This window comes from Corvus brachyrhynchos, unplaced genomic scaffold, assembly GCF_000691975.1.
Source record: "Corvus brachyrhynchos isolate BGI_N302 unplaced genomic scaffold, ASM69197v1 scaffold331, whole genome shotgun sequence".
Classification (NCBI taxonomy): domain Eukaryota; kingdom Metazoa; phylum Chordata; class Aves; order Passeriformes; family Corvidae; genus Corvus; species Corvus brachyrhynchos.
This window is the reverse complement of record NW_008237229.1, coordinates 1,102,880-1,117,616: the sequence shown is the minus strand read 5'-3', so window position 1 is coordinate 1,117,616 and position 14,737 is coordinate 1,102,880. Positions and strand designations below refer to the sequence as shown.

Sequence of the window (14,737 nt, the reverse complement as noted above, 5' to 3'; positions counted from 1 at the left end):
CACTAGGAGTTCAGTGTTCCACTGAGCCTCACTCTTCCTTAGTATAAGCCTTTTGTGAAATATTGAGCAGTGCTGTGAGTTCTTCTCATGAAGAAATCTAGTATTTCTGTAAGCATAGCTGAGTTCCTTGTTGTCCAGATTTCTTGTATATTTATAGACCCACGGTTTAACCCTGGCAGGCAGCTAAGCCCCACACAGCCACCCACTTTCCTACAGTGGCATGGGGGAGAAAGAAGAGTAAAAGTGAAAAAACTTGTGGGTTGAGATAGTTTCAAAGTAAAGAAAAAGCAATGTGCAAAAGCAAAGCAAAACAAGGAACTCATTCAGATGGGCTGGCAGTTTTTCAGTCACCTTCAGGAAAAGAGTGTTGCATCACATGTAACTCTGACTTGGGCAGAAACACCTTAACTCCAAACCCTTCATCCCTCTTACCCCAGCTCTCTATGTTGAGCATGATACCGTCCAGTGTGGAATGCCCCTTTGGTCATCTGGGGTCAGCTGTCATGGCTGTGTCCCCTTCTAACTCCTTGTTGTACGCCCAGACTTCTTGCAACTGGACTGAAAGATAAATCAAAAGTTACCATCAGCCAAAGCTGATATGTCCCAAGATGATGATTCCTCTATTCCCATGACAGATTTCCTGTAAAGCCTTTGACTGAAGGTTCTTCTTCTGAAATACTTGCCAGAAGTTTTGAAAACTAGGTTTCCTGCATCATCTAAAATATCCTTCTAAACATTTTCTCTGGTTTCCATTAAAATTTCCAAGGTCTGACAGGCCTTACCATTTTCTGTGGTAACTACCTGCACACTCCTCAGCATACAGTCCTTACCTGACTCTAATTATCAGCTGTGTTTTAGTTTTTACCAACTTGCCAAGCATGTGTGTCAGATTTGTTGGTCTGTGGTTCTCCTATATCCTGAAACCTATTTGTCTACAGAATTGTACAGAATATACAACACAGACTCTTAGGAGGTTTATATTTTAATTTTCTTAGAAAACCACCCAATTTTGGTGAAAGAATACTACTGTTTGTAGAAAGCTATCTTGTCCTCTTCCATTTGTCCACTGGAACAGGTGTTTTGAAAGCAATATTATTTTTTTCAGAGAGAAGAAATTTTCATGGCCCAAGTGGCATATGGGCATCACAATATGTTCTCAAGCACCAGGAAACTTTTAGAATCAAATTTCTTACACAAGTAAATTGCTTTTCCGTCTTGTCTTTCTGCTTCCCTGAAGCATCTGTGATAAAGGGAGGGAATGAAGCTATGCCCTTGCATAGGGTACTTCAGCTCCATGTTGATAAGAGGGCTTAACATTTTAGAAATGCAAAGTTGAAGCTGAAATGCCAATGCATTTCAACTCAGGGGCTCTTCAATGGGTCATGAGCTACATTACGGTGTGCTAGAGATACTGATGCTAACTCTTCAGAAAGATGGTAAATTCTTTGCAAAACTTCTTTCTGAGCTGAAGCAGTCTGTAGAGCTTCTGGGAAAATTTTGCCAAAGGTAGAAATTCATACCACAGCTTCCACTCCCTTGTGAAAACATCATGGCGTAGAGTTTGGTTTGCCATAGTTGTATCAGTCCTTTTTACATAGATTTCTAGCCTTCCTCTCTCACTCTGCCCTGCATCACATTTGTTTACTGCTCATGAAATGTGGGTAGGTATTCAAGGGAGAAAATTATTCTCCTCCTGGTAAGTACAGATTTTTTGAAAATGTGGTTCACTTCTGTAACACATGACCTGCTGCCATGTCCCATTACTTGGTAGTAGTTTGGACTCTTTGTTGCTGAAGGAACTTACTACTGGATAGTTACCTGCTCTTTATGACAGTGATAGAGAGACAAAGAAACTAAGTTGCAAGCACTGCTTCTAACAGACAATAATGACTGAATTAATTTGAATTCAAAATAAATATTATCTGTTAGTGGCAAACATGGAGAGGCTGGTTCCTCAAGGGAAGGAACTGGAACTCTATATTAAAAGCCTCAAATACTCTTGTGAAAGAACAGCTCTGACTTAAAATTTCTCAGTTCATATGCAGTAGTATCTGAGATCATGTTTATTTCCTGTATTTAGCTTGGTACAGACACCTGTCAAATTATGAAGCAGACATCGAGTAGCTGTTATTTGCTTTGAAAACTTATGAGTGTCATCTGGAAAAAAAAATGAATGGTCAGGTTCTGGGTCTTGTCTGACAAAATATTTTGTTAACAAAATGGGTAAATTGCCTGTGTAAACTTGCAACTCAGAGATTATGAGCAGTTTGAACGATGGTATTGTCTATTGATACAGAGGATACAGCTCAGTTCTAGTAGTATTCTGGGCATGAAAACTTCTAGGAAAAACAGGAAATCCTGCAAGAAGCTAGAGTAAGGAGACATTTATTTTGCTATGCAGCACTTTTATGTTTTCATTTCTAAATAATTTATTTTAAATTACACATAGCATTTTTGACTGTGTTTACCCAAGTCTGGTTGGCACTCCTGCAAGCTAAGTGTCTATCTCTAGAATGACTTTTTTTCCTTCTTAGAGCTCTGTCCTATTTTTAAAAAAAAGAGAAGCAGAAAGAGAAATGTAATGAAACAGGTAAGTGCATGAAAGAGTACAACTGATCCTGCATTTTGTGTGCAGATACATAGCCTGAAAAAATGTATCTTATTTTGCTTATAAAAGTAATGTAAAAATTTCAGGTAATTACATATTTTGTGACTAACTTGCAAATTATTGTGGCTCTATAATCTATGCAATAATACAATTTGAAAAGCAAATGAATACATGATACTAAAAAGAGCTGTTTGAAATTAAGGAATCATGGCTTTTTTATAAATTATTTTGAAAATTTTTCTATTGGTCACCGTTGTAGATTGTGACATTTGGCTACACATGGCAACAAGGGATACGTTCAGCAAAAACATGGACAAAACTGTTAAAACATTGCAAAGCTTTTGCTGGAACTTCTGAATCTAGAACCTGTAATTCTGTGGTCTGGATTTCAGTGTGGCTGCTTGAATATACACATAACATAGCTAAAATAATAGCATGAAGTCTTGAGGTGGTGTTTGTGGATACCCATTTTCAGGTTTGGGCCTGGGTAGGTACAGAATAGACAATGGCATTAGTTAATTGCTTGCTATTTTTGTCTTGCTGCTGGAAGTCCAGTGAGTAAACCAAGTGGGTTTGCATTTTTGCAGTGGTGATGTCTTCCCAGTTTTAAGGCTTTGGTATGCTCATATCCTCTGGGTAGAAGGTGCTGTTTAAATGTAAGATACTCTTTGGGGGGGAAGGGAAATAGTAATGCATATTCTATTAAGGTAAATATAGATATCCTGATAACTGTGCAGTGGAAGGACGGCAACACTTTCAATAGCACTTTTTTAATCATGAAAATAATTCCTGGCAGCTTCAGGATGATTTAAGCATTATCTTTTTTAAGTCTACTTGAGATGTTCATGTAAGATGTGGTGAATAGGAGCTGATATGCAGATACTTTACTTGGTGGACTTGACATTGCACAATATAATTGCACAGTGTACAAGGCACACCATTATCAAATTTCATTCTTAGAATAGTTCTTCCAAACAATTGCCTTCCTCTATCCATTGTTCATAGCTTTATCCCATTGTTTCAGCACTCAAGAGGCCAAACCTCTAAGCACAGATGTACTGTGCATGTAGAAATATGATCTACATTTTACGTGTTTAATGAAGGTGTAGCTGGCACTGGCAAACATTCAGCATTGTTCTTACAGAACCTGAAACTGGAGGGCACTGTCTGCACATCCAAAAGTGCATGAGGAGTTGAAAACAGTGAGATTATGCCTACCTATAAGGAGAAGTAGAGCAAATTAGCCACTAGAAGCATCTAAAAGGATTTGGCTTCCACTGACATGCAAGATGTGTGTTTTAAGGCTGGATCACATCAAGTATCAATATCCTAAGAGTGAAGCAGTCAGCCTTATTTTATGAACCTTTTATGTAACACTGAGAGTTCTTCAGTCCCTATTCACATGCTCAAAGATGTGCATGTGTTTAAGTGCTTTCTAGGACATGGCTAAATTGCTTTGTGCCTTCCAAATGTAACCCTGTAATCATCTGGAAGTCTCAGCTGAGTTTAGAGCTCATAATTGAATCATTTTTTCATCTTCCGTGGTCATCAGGAGGTGTCTGGCTGATGACCTGAGGTGACATGAGGTGTTAAGTGTCAATTAGTGTACAATAGTAGCAGTGAATTAAGGAAGGGGAACTGGCCCACATTCTTCAGTGATGCTGATTGCCCATAGTGAAATACTAAGTTTTCATGTCAAATGGAGGATAGATATATCAGTGCTTATTTCATTCTTACAAACTTTTCTCCATGTGTAAATGTAAATGTGTCTATCTGTGTTTGACACGTGTGGATAAAGTGGCTGATGTTCATGCTGGACTCAGTGATGACTTTTTCCTCATGATTGTCTGGAACCAACTGTATTTTTATTGCCTCTGAACCTTTGGTAGAAACCAACTTCAAATCAGAACTCTTTTCTTGCATTTGTGTCAATAAGTTAGTTATGGTATCTTGAGGCACTTAAACCAGATCTGGCCAAGGGTGGGATTTCTTTTACATGGGAAATTATGGTGGTTTTTTTTTTTTGGTCACACATCATGTGACTCTAAACCTTCCAGATTTTTCCAAAGGACATGTATAGTGAATTAAATGTTTTCTTAACTTCCCACCCCCAGCTGCCCCACTCTACAGGAAAGATGATGTTGACAGATTCCTATTTGGAACCATGGAGCAGGAGATGTAGGTCTCTGGACCCTGGTTCCAGCTAGGTTCTAAGGTGATGCTAGGTTTCCTGATGGAAAGTCAAGAAGTTAAGATTTTCAGTTTCTAGCTGAAACAAATTCTTTGGGACTGAGCCTGTGTGTGCTGCAGAAGTTTGCTGCAACCAAGCCTTTTCCCCAGAGCTCTTTAGTTTTATGTTTGTCACTTACTGAATGGCTGCAGTAGAGTATCTTTATTAAGTGAAGTGTCACTAGTTCAGGAGGTAAATGCACATTAATATTTATCACTCACTGTATGCTATTAGAGATTACATGAAAAATGGCTTTTTCTTTGGTATTTCATCTACTGTGATCTGAATAAAAAGTGTTGCGTAAAAAAACTTTCAAGAAGAAATTGAGAGCTGTTCAGGAAGAATTAAGAGTGTTTCAACAGTTTGGAGTACAATATATGGCTAAAGAGATGTTAGAAATATCCAACAAACTTCAGAAAATGCAATACTAAAGTTATGTTTAAAAAAAAATCCCTGCACAAATTAATAAAAACTTCAAATAAGAGACCCAAACACTTAAATCTACTGTTTAGGTGAAGCCATGCAGCATATGTATGATTGTGATGATGGAATTATGCTGTTGGAATAGTAAACAGTCTTAAATTAATTTTTAAAATCCATGGTTTTTCTCCTCTGTTCTCCCTTTCCTGATATCATCACAGCATGCAAATGGATACTGACCCTTTGAACTTATCACCTTTGCATAGAGATGCATAGCACTACTTATTAAAAAAAATCAAGATAAATTGTTAGCAGTATTATTAACTTCCTTAGAGATTCAAACAGTTCTTTGTCATGCCCCATAAATAGATATGAGGAAAAGAAAGCAGTGTGGAATGAAAATGCACCTTTCAAGCAGCTGCAATATGATATGATGTCATATCACATCATATATCAATCATATAATATAATCTGTGTAAGGTTCATGGTCATGTAAGAGCTAATATATGTGATCTTAAAGCAGGTCTCCATGAAAATTGGCCATTCAGTTATTCCATGTCCCATTAGCACATCCTTGTGGTAGAAGCTCTGAGGAAGTTACAGGTGTACAAAAAAATTCTGACATAATCTTGCTGTTTTAGGGCAAAGGATAGCAAAAAAGATCAGAGGACTACCTGTCCAGACTTGAATGTACAAGAATTTTTCATTGTTGTTGGAAACAATGTGGGTAGCAATCTCCAGCTTTGTGTACAATCATGGTGTCAAGAGTTGCATGTGTGCATTGGAGGCAGCAGTCCAATTAGAACACATTCAAATAGTTGTACTGAGGTTACATGCCTGTGGCTGGGGGGGACATGCCTTTACTAATCCAGCTCTTGGCTGGATACCTTTGAAAAATAAGAAATGGATTCCTCTTCCACGTGTGAAAAGCTTTTGGCCCTCTTGAGTCCAGTTTAATGTTGCATCTGGGCTGAAGAGAAAGAGGGTAATGAAGCCTTCACATCCTGTCTGGCTTCCTGCAGGCTTGATCAGAGGGGAGAAAGCCCTTTGCCAGGAACTTTCTGGAGGGATAAAGAGGCTGGAGCAATCTCTCCATGTGCTTCTGAGACATGCTGGGTACATTTGCAGAGATACATGCCAGGTTTTGGTCCCACTGGGTACCATTAGAAATGACTCCTGAAAGTGACACCTGAAAGCAAGCCCACTTTTCCCTGTCCTTCAGGCCAGTTCTGAGACAAATGTTCTCTCTCCTTTTTATCCTCCATAGTTTTCAGAAGTTGTTGGTGAAATCAGAACCCAGTGCTCCAGCTTCAAACCAAGGTGTTTTGCCATGAGATTTTTCTTTTTTTAGTCTTGATGGACATACAGAAGCCTATACATCTAAGACCGAAATGAAAGAATTGATACTGTGTTGGCTGGAACAATGTTCTCTTGCACATCTGTTCTGTCCACACAGCTTTGTGAACAATATATGTCTCCTTCTCTGTAGGATCTTCAGCTTCCATTCATATCCCCAAGGACTTTCACATTAGGGCAACTGAGCAGTTAAGGTATGTTCTAGAAAAGTAATTGTAACACTGTGAGTGAATTAGAATTTTAAAAAAATTAAAGAAGGATGAAAAAAAATCTTTCTTCCTCATTGGAAAAAGCTCTGTTTTACTTCAGCTGTCTCTTTTCTCACCATCTCAGTTCTGTAAGCATATGGTTAATTTTTGCTTTGTGTCATTTAGAACCAAGTTTCCAGTAGAAAGAGAAAAATGTAAGTAAAAACATAGTTAAGTGGGTTTACCCAAACTCCACTATAAATTGAAACTCATCCCTTATCCAAATCTGTCACTTCTTCTTCCTTAGCATAAATTACATATTCAGTAATTTTCACTGATTTTAGCACTCCCATTTCTCTCAAGTTGTTGATGTAGCTCCAGAACTTTTGAAATCCAGGTCATAATATTTCTTACTTTTCTCCAAATACTTCTAGTTTCTAGTTTCTGCTGGCACAGATCAATGTATTGCAAGCAAAAGGCTACTGCTCAGTAGAATCTGATGGTGGTCCTGTCGCACTTGTGGCCATGAAGGGAGTAGCCCTTTTGGAACGCTGTAACCTGCTCTGAACATACCTAGCTGCCTTCCAGCTGTGAGTTCCCGCTGCCATATTTACCAGTACACTGAGAGACTATTTATTATCCTGAGTGTTAATAGTCCTTGAAATTTTTTCCTACCTTTTTCCAGGAGATCTTTTTTCAACATTTCAGCATTTGAAGAAATATATTTTCAGCATTTTCTACAATTCTTAAAAGGAGGACAATTTTAAAAGGGCTTTTTAAAAGAATAGTTTGTTCAATTTAAATTCAAAGATGTTTGTTTTCAAACTTCAAGAAGTGAAGTCTAAAACTGAGATATATTTTGGACTGATATGGCAGTGGAAATACTGAAAGACAGACTCAGCAGTTTGAGAATTGAATGTTCATTGGCTAATTGTATTGCATTTTTTTCTCCTTTGGAGGCTGACTCGGACAATTCTGCCAGAAAATCCCCTTCCATATGAAAAAATTTGTTGCTTGATATCTATTGAATTGTTAACTCCCAAGCACTGAGAAGAGTTTATGACTTAGAACTTCGTAAATCATCAGACTGTCTTTGAAATCTGTACATTTTGATACACTGTTTTTAAGTCCACAAAATTTGTATTGTCAAACTGTTTGTCTCCAGCTTTGAGACAGGTTATTTTTTAGTTATATTTAGTTATATTCTGAAGGTGCAGCGGCGCTCACAATACCATGAGCACGGGATCAATGAACAAGTGAGACATCAAATACTGAAGCTTGCAAAAGAATTGTAAAATGCAGCAGTCCTTGGACTACTTTACATAAGACATCACACCTAACAAATTATTTAATAATGTGTAGCTTATCATATGTTGCTTCTTCTAAAGCTTTTGAAAACATTACCTATTCCATTGTTTCTGCTTTTATAGTGCTTAGAAGTTGTTGTCCAAAGCCAGGACACCAGGCCACTTTTTGTTCTTCTGCAGAATAAGAACAAAAAGTGGCCCAAATATTTTAATATCCAGTCTTTTTGATGTAACGCTCCTCCACCCAGGTCATCTCCCTTCTGCGTGAACTCCGTTGACAAGGGAATAGATCATACAAAGCATGCATCTAGTGAATGTATCTTCCTTTTAAGATTGCAGAAAACTTATACAGGGGCTCATTCTTAAAATTTTAATTCTTTTTTTTTAATTGTTTACTGTATTTAAAAAAAGAAAAGGGAAGTTTATTACAGACATTCGGTATTCAAAATTTGCAGTCAAGATAGTGTTATTGTGACAAAAATTTGGAGTCTGATGGAGGGAGATAGTCTATTACTTTCTAAAATTGTTGAATCATGCTTATCTCATTCTTTGCTTTATAAACTACTATTTAGGCCATTGATGACATGCTTGAACTATAATATCTAAAATAAAAATCTGGCTTATTGTCTAGATATAGAATGTGAACCATCATCTTTCTAGTAGTTGTTCGTAACAGGTGCTTGCAGGATAAGTATGGACAAAACAAGCTGCACATAGAGTGAACATTTCTCAGGTATACTCTGCTAGTTCTGCCCTCCAAAGCTTTGGCTTTTTTTACAGCCTTGAATAAGAATTTCAGCAGTGCTGTTTTTTAATCTGTAAATTAAAAAATTACCCTCAAATGCATGAAGCAGATGGTATAAAATCTAGGTATAAAATGTTTTGGAAGTAGAACTTTTACTGCAGATAGGTCAGGTAGGGTGATGTTTAATGTTGTATTTTATCAGCAATTCAATTTTGTCTTGAAGATGCATATTTCCTGAAATACTGATGGTTTACTTTATTTATTCATACCTTGCAAGTTTGTCTGCCTATGATTAAGCTGAGTGTTTCCTAGAGGATTTATAAGGCATTTCTAAGTCTTCATCAAACATTTTCTATTGGCTTTTGAATAGACATCCAGTAAATCACAGAGGGACTATGACCAAATGTGTCTGGCACAGGGTTCTTCAGTGTATACTGAAAATTATTTTTAAAACTTCTGAAGGAAGAGAAAGAGTACAGTCGGTACAAAGCAAAGCATTCATTGAAAGTATGTCTATACTCCTGAGCCAAACTGAGGTTTGTGTGTTGTTATGCCTCCTCCCATGTAATATTTTTGTAAAGAGTGATAAGATTAGCAGGCTTTTATTTTCTCAAAAGTAGAAGTATCATTCATATTTTGTCTATATACCAGGTAATGTGTTGGTAAGCATTGTGATATTATTATTATTGATGTAAAATTGCTCTCTGGAGACTTAAAAAACTTTTTTCTTTAATTAAAAAAAAAAAAAAGGAAAAATTGGCAATAGCAGTCATTGTGATTTGTGATTAAAGAGTACTCAAACAAACTATAATTAAAGTGTGATTTTTGCTATAACATCGACCATGGGGGACAATCATGATTAATGTGGAACTGACTGGTAGAAATATCCTTGGTCAGGATATTTTATGGTTTTATACTGAAAATCTTTAAGCAGTGTTTGGAAATTCACCAAGTATATGTATGTATATTTTGTCTTTTAGGGCATACAGGACGATTGTTAAAATCTCTGTGTTTCACCAGTCTATCATTTCTGCTGCTGCACATCATCTTTCAGATTACAATAAACAGTCTTGAAGCTGGAAAAACTATTGAACCTGGTTTTAACTGTGAGTAAAAAATTTAAGTTTTTATTAGCATTTTAAATGTCCAAATGCCTCAGTGGTTTGAAAGGTGAAGGGTTGATAAGAAGGCATTTAGCTTTGTGCTCCTGTGGGTTTGCAGCTTGCTCTTGTTCTCTTGCTTTTTACCTTTAGAATTACTATTAGTAAGGCAGGAAGACTAGAAAGGTTTAAGAAACAAGAGAAATGTATATATAACTATTATATATATTTATTTTAAACTATTTTTTTCCCACCAGAGATGCATTTTCTTTGAGTTTACCACTGACTATTGTTTGTCTTCATCTTTCAGGCTTCCTCAAAATCACCTCAGAACCTTAGGAAGCTACACATTTGTGTCATTAGATCATAATTCAGTGGATTAAGAGTAAAATGAGATAAAGTAACAAACCTCCTTCTGTCTATGTATTATGCATCTCTCTGGAATAAACCTCTTTAGTTTGTCATTTAATTTAACTTTAAATATTGATTCCAAAACTTATATTTCTAAACAGTATTTGTCTCTTTCTTGCCTGTGTTTATGGGAGGAAGGATTTTTAATTTTTCATTTATGTGCAAGCTCTTCTTAAAATATATTACATGACATTTTGTATCTTCCTCTCTCAGGAAATGTTGTTCAATAATTCAGAAAGCAAACATTTTTATTGTGCAGAAGTTAATTAAAATATCTATCCAGTGATTTAGATATGTAACCTCCAGGTAGAAACTATTTGTACTTGTCTTACCGTGCTTACATTTAACATTTAAACCTGTCAACTTACCTTTGATAAATGCCCATTTAATTTATCACAATGTATGCTGCTGCCACTTGAGTAAACAGCTGTACTACAATTCAACACAAGAAGCCTTATGTGAAGTAAAGGATTTGACTTAAAGTAACAAAATCCTAAGGAAACTTGAAGTGAGCATTACCATTTCTCCTTTAACTTAAACAATTTCCTAAAGTAAAAAGCATGATTGTGTTCATAAAATACCAGTTTTACCTGGAATATCTTGGGCTTTGTTAGTTCAAATCAGGCCTTCAGACTCTAAAAATATCCTTTTTTTTTTTTTCCAAAAATGTGTATCATTCACTGAGTGAGCTGGATTAGTTGTTTTCCTATATGCGTTTAACATTCTTATGACTACAAGGACTACAATTTTTACTTAGATTGGAGTAATTGCATAATCTAGACACCATTTATATGAGTAGAGAGTTCCAAGACAGAGATGCACCCACTGACTTTTTCCTCCTTTTATGGTAGGAACTGGGGTCTGCAGGGGAATTAAAATAATTATTTCATCCTGAAGAGTCCACCCTTCAAGGTGAAATGTGCCATTTTTGACTGTTTATTCACAGATGTCGAGTGTAACAGCTCCTCTTCCAGCTGCCTTAGTAACAATCTCCTTACTTGGGGCCTCACAGGGCAGTGGGTATAGCTGTAGGAGTGCATTAAACGTTATCAGATTGCTCTCTGACACCAAGGCCACTTGACATGACATTCCCACACTCACCATTAAACTCTTTTTGCCTCCTGAGTGCAAAGGGTGGTTTGAAGTTGCCTGTTGGGAATGCTATTTGCCCAGAGGAACACCCAAACTGTCCCCATGTTGTTCAGGAGAGAAGCTGGTTGACCAAAGTTGTTCCAAGAGTTTTTAAACTGTTTAGCAACATGAAATATTCAGTTGCTGAATTTCAAAGCCTGAATATGTTTGCAGAGTAAACTGGCACCATTTAGTTTACTGCTATGGCTTCAGTCAGTGAGATCCAGGTGAAGCTAATAAAAAGGGGAATCTGGTGCTGGCATTATGGATGCCGGACCCCCAAGGTGCTGAAGGAGAACTTAAAAGACTGTTGTGAATGTAGGGGCTAGAAAAGGCCAAAGCATTTGCTAGATCAGGGAATAAGGTCAACTATTGTCATTTAATGGCACCAGAACTTAGATGGAACTGTGTGGGTGAGGAGAAGACAGAATCCCTGCTCCAGAAAGCACCTTGGTAGTACTTCTGCTTGTAACAGTTTGGTGCCACAACCCCACTGCATCTCCCATTCCCCAGCCATATGAAGAGTGCTGTACAAAACTGACTGCAGCTGTGGGCTAAGCGGTAGCTGGAGAAATGACAGCACTTTGTCCATGGCATCTGCACAGTGTTATGATCTGCATTTTAGACTTGCTGCTAATGTTTATCCAACTCTTTTTGCTCTATAAGAAGTTCAGAAGTGTAGACTGGAAGACTGATGTGTTCTCTTTCTCTATCCAGACCCAAATCCACTATTAATAAAACATTTTTTTACAGCTACAGTCTTTTCTGATGCTTATCATAAGGAAATTTTTCTTCCATTAGTCAAAATATCCTGTCTTCATCCTTCAGCCTGATGTGGAAATGAAGAAAAACTTTCCATTAGTCTTTATGGTCACCCATTTTGTATTTGAAGGCTGCAGTCATATTTGTCATATGTACTCTTTTCTCTCATTCTCTTCTATTTACACAACCTCAGCCCCTTCAAACTTTTTTCATGCATAACATTTTCTAGGAAGGAGGTTCTTATGGTTGTTGGTCAACTTCTGTTTTCTCCAAGTGTTTCAGGTATTTCTTGAAGCTCAGTTTCCAAAGCTAGACACTATTTCAGATGAGAATTTAGTAGCATATACTGAAATGTAACAATTACCCAAGTGTCTGCAAGTCATACTCCCTATTTATGAATTACTGTATGGTACTTTTTGCAATGGTCTCACACTTTTTATCTGTGATTCACTGAAACCCACAAATCCTTTTCTTCAAAACAGACCATTTTTCTCAATCCCATATTTATATGGGTGAATATTCTTACAGTATAGTGCAAGTTTATGTTTGCCCATTTTTTTCCCCAGAATAGTTTTATTTATCAAGATTGTTCTATCTCCGTGTTTGCTAGTGGCTTCTCTTATAGGGTCCTTCTGCAAGTACACCTTTAAAGGGTTTTGGATAAATAAATTTTTGGGTTTTCCTTTAGATTTAATATTTGTTTTGATTTTGCTGGAATTGTAGTATGTCCCCAAGTTTAAGTAAATTAAACCATAAAGGGAGCTAGTGGACGTTTTGACAGGACACCTCTTAATTATCTACCAAAGGTCTTGGGAGTCTGGGGAGGTCCTCGCTCACTGGAAACCAGACACTGTTATTCCAATTTACAAAAAGGCCATGAGGGAAGACCCAGGAATTCACAGACCTGTTATTCTAACCTCAGTTCCTGAAAAAAATGTATTAAAAAGATTATACTAGGTACTACTGAAAGGCATTTAAAATACAATGCAATCATCAGACACGGTCAACACAGGTTCACAGAGGGCAACTCCTGTTTACCAAATTTGATATCCTTCTATGGTAAAGTCATCTGCCCATTGGATGAAGGGATGGTGGTGGATGTATTTTTCCGAGGTTTTAGTAAGGCTTTTGATACTGTTCTCCTGGAGAAATTGTCCAGTTGGGTTCAAGATGGGCTTGGTTGATGAGCTGGCTGAAGGGCAGGGCTCAAAGGGAAGGGTTGTGGTGAATGAGGCCAAAGGACCCTCAGGCCTCAATTCTAGAGCCAGTCCTGTTCAATGTATTTATCACCCATCTGGATGTAGGAGTTGAATGCACCATTAGCAAGTTCGATACCAGCAATAATGAAAGTGGGAGGTGTTGTCTGGGACAAGATGCATTGCAGAGGCCTTTGTGTAGTTAATCTAACTCCTGGCAATTTCAGAAATAGGTGAGGGGGAGGATACCTTCGTCTTCAAATTCTGTAGATTAGTTTGTCTCAGTATTTTCAAATGACAATTTTCTGAATCAAAAGATCATTTTCCGGTTTTAGTTTTTGTTTTCACACTTCTGTATTAAAGCCTCTGATAATATTTTCATTTTGGTAACAGATACACTTGAAAAATGTTTAAATTAGAGATGTGATACAGACTATCACCTCTTAAACCTTACACAGTTATAGTCCCATTTTGGAAGTGGAGAACAACCATCCCTTTATCTTTTGTGTCTAGAAGCTGTTTCATTTGGGCCATCTGCAAACACAAACCAACCATGTAGAACTTCAGGTTCATTTGAAAATATTCTGCTATTATCCTGGACTTACGTAATTCAAAATCAGCTAATAGTTAGTGTTTAGGATAATTCCTGGCATGTTTAACTTCTTTGGTTTGTTATCTTTTTCATCCCCTTCCTCCTTTAGAGTTCATATACCTTCTCTTTCAGGATGGCTACAAAATGCTACAGCATTCTCTAAGTTGTATTGGTGCTTTGATAGAAGTGTTTAAAAGTGTTGGGCCAGAGAAAGCTCTTGTTTCTTAAGGGCCTTGTGAGTGTTGCCTAGCATGAATAAAATTTTGCTGTTAGTAGTCTTTATTTTGCTTAATGAAAGATTTCTGGTTAGTCACAACCTCAGTGTGTTGAACTAACATTGAATACCTCCCAGATAGTTTCTTTTTTAAATCAGAGTTTATATAGAATGGAAAAGAATAGATACAGAGAGGGTGAGCTGGGCAAATCTTAAGCCATGAGGAGCTATGTAATCAGTCTTGTTTCACTAATGATATCTCCATAAAATAGAGAATCTGGTTTCGAAATGTAGCAATATTCATGCAGTAATAGAATTTCGTTATTGAGTTTGTATTTCTGATGGGATAAAATTCTGATTATTAGATTAGGTAACATCTCTTGAGTATAAAATCCGTGAGACAGGCAATTGAAGATTAGATCACAAGGAAATAGTTGCATTCTCCACTATGCACAGTATAGTTCTTTCCTAGGACTA

The 14,737-nt window shown here is 37.1% G+C and overlaps 1 protein-coding gene across 1 annotated transcript in view; it reads left to right on the top strand.

Moving 5' to 3' along the window:
- The window catches only part of PIEZO2 (piezo type mechanosensitive ion channel component 2), a 244,170-nt gene that overhangs the window by 43,104 nt on the left and 186,329 nt on the right, over positions 1 to 14,737 (top strand). Inside the window, exon 2 of the mRNA XM_017729452.1 lies at positions 9,835 to 9,960. Within this exon, the coding sequence (XP_017584941.1) occupies positions 9,835 to 9,960 (126 nt within the window). The remainder of the gene's footprint in view (positions 1 to 9,834; positions 9,961 to 14,737) is intronic.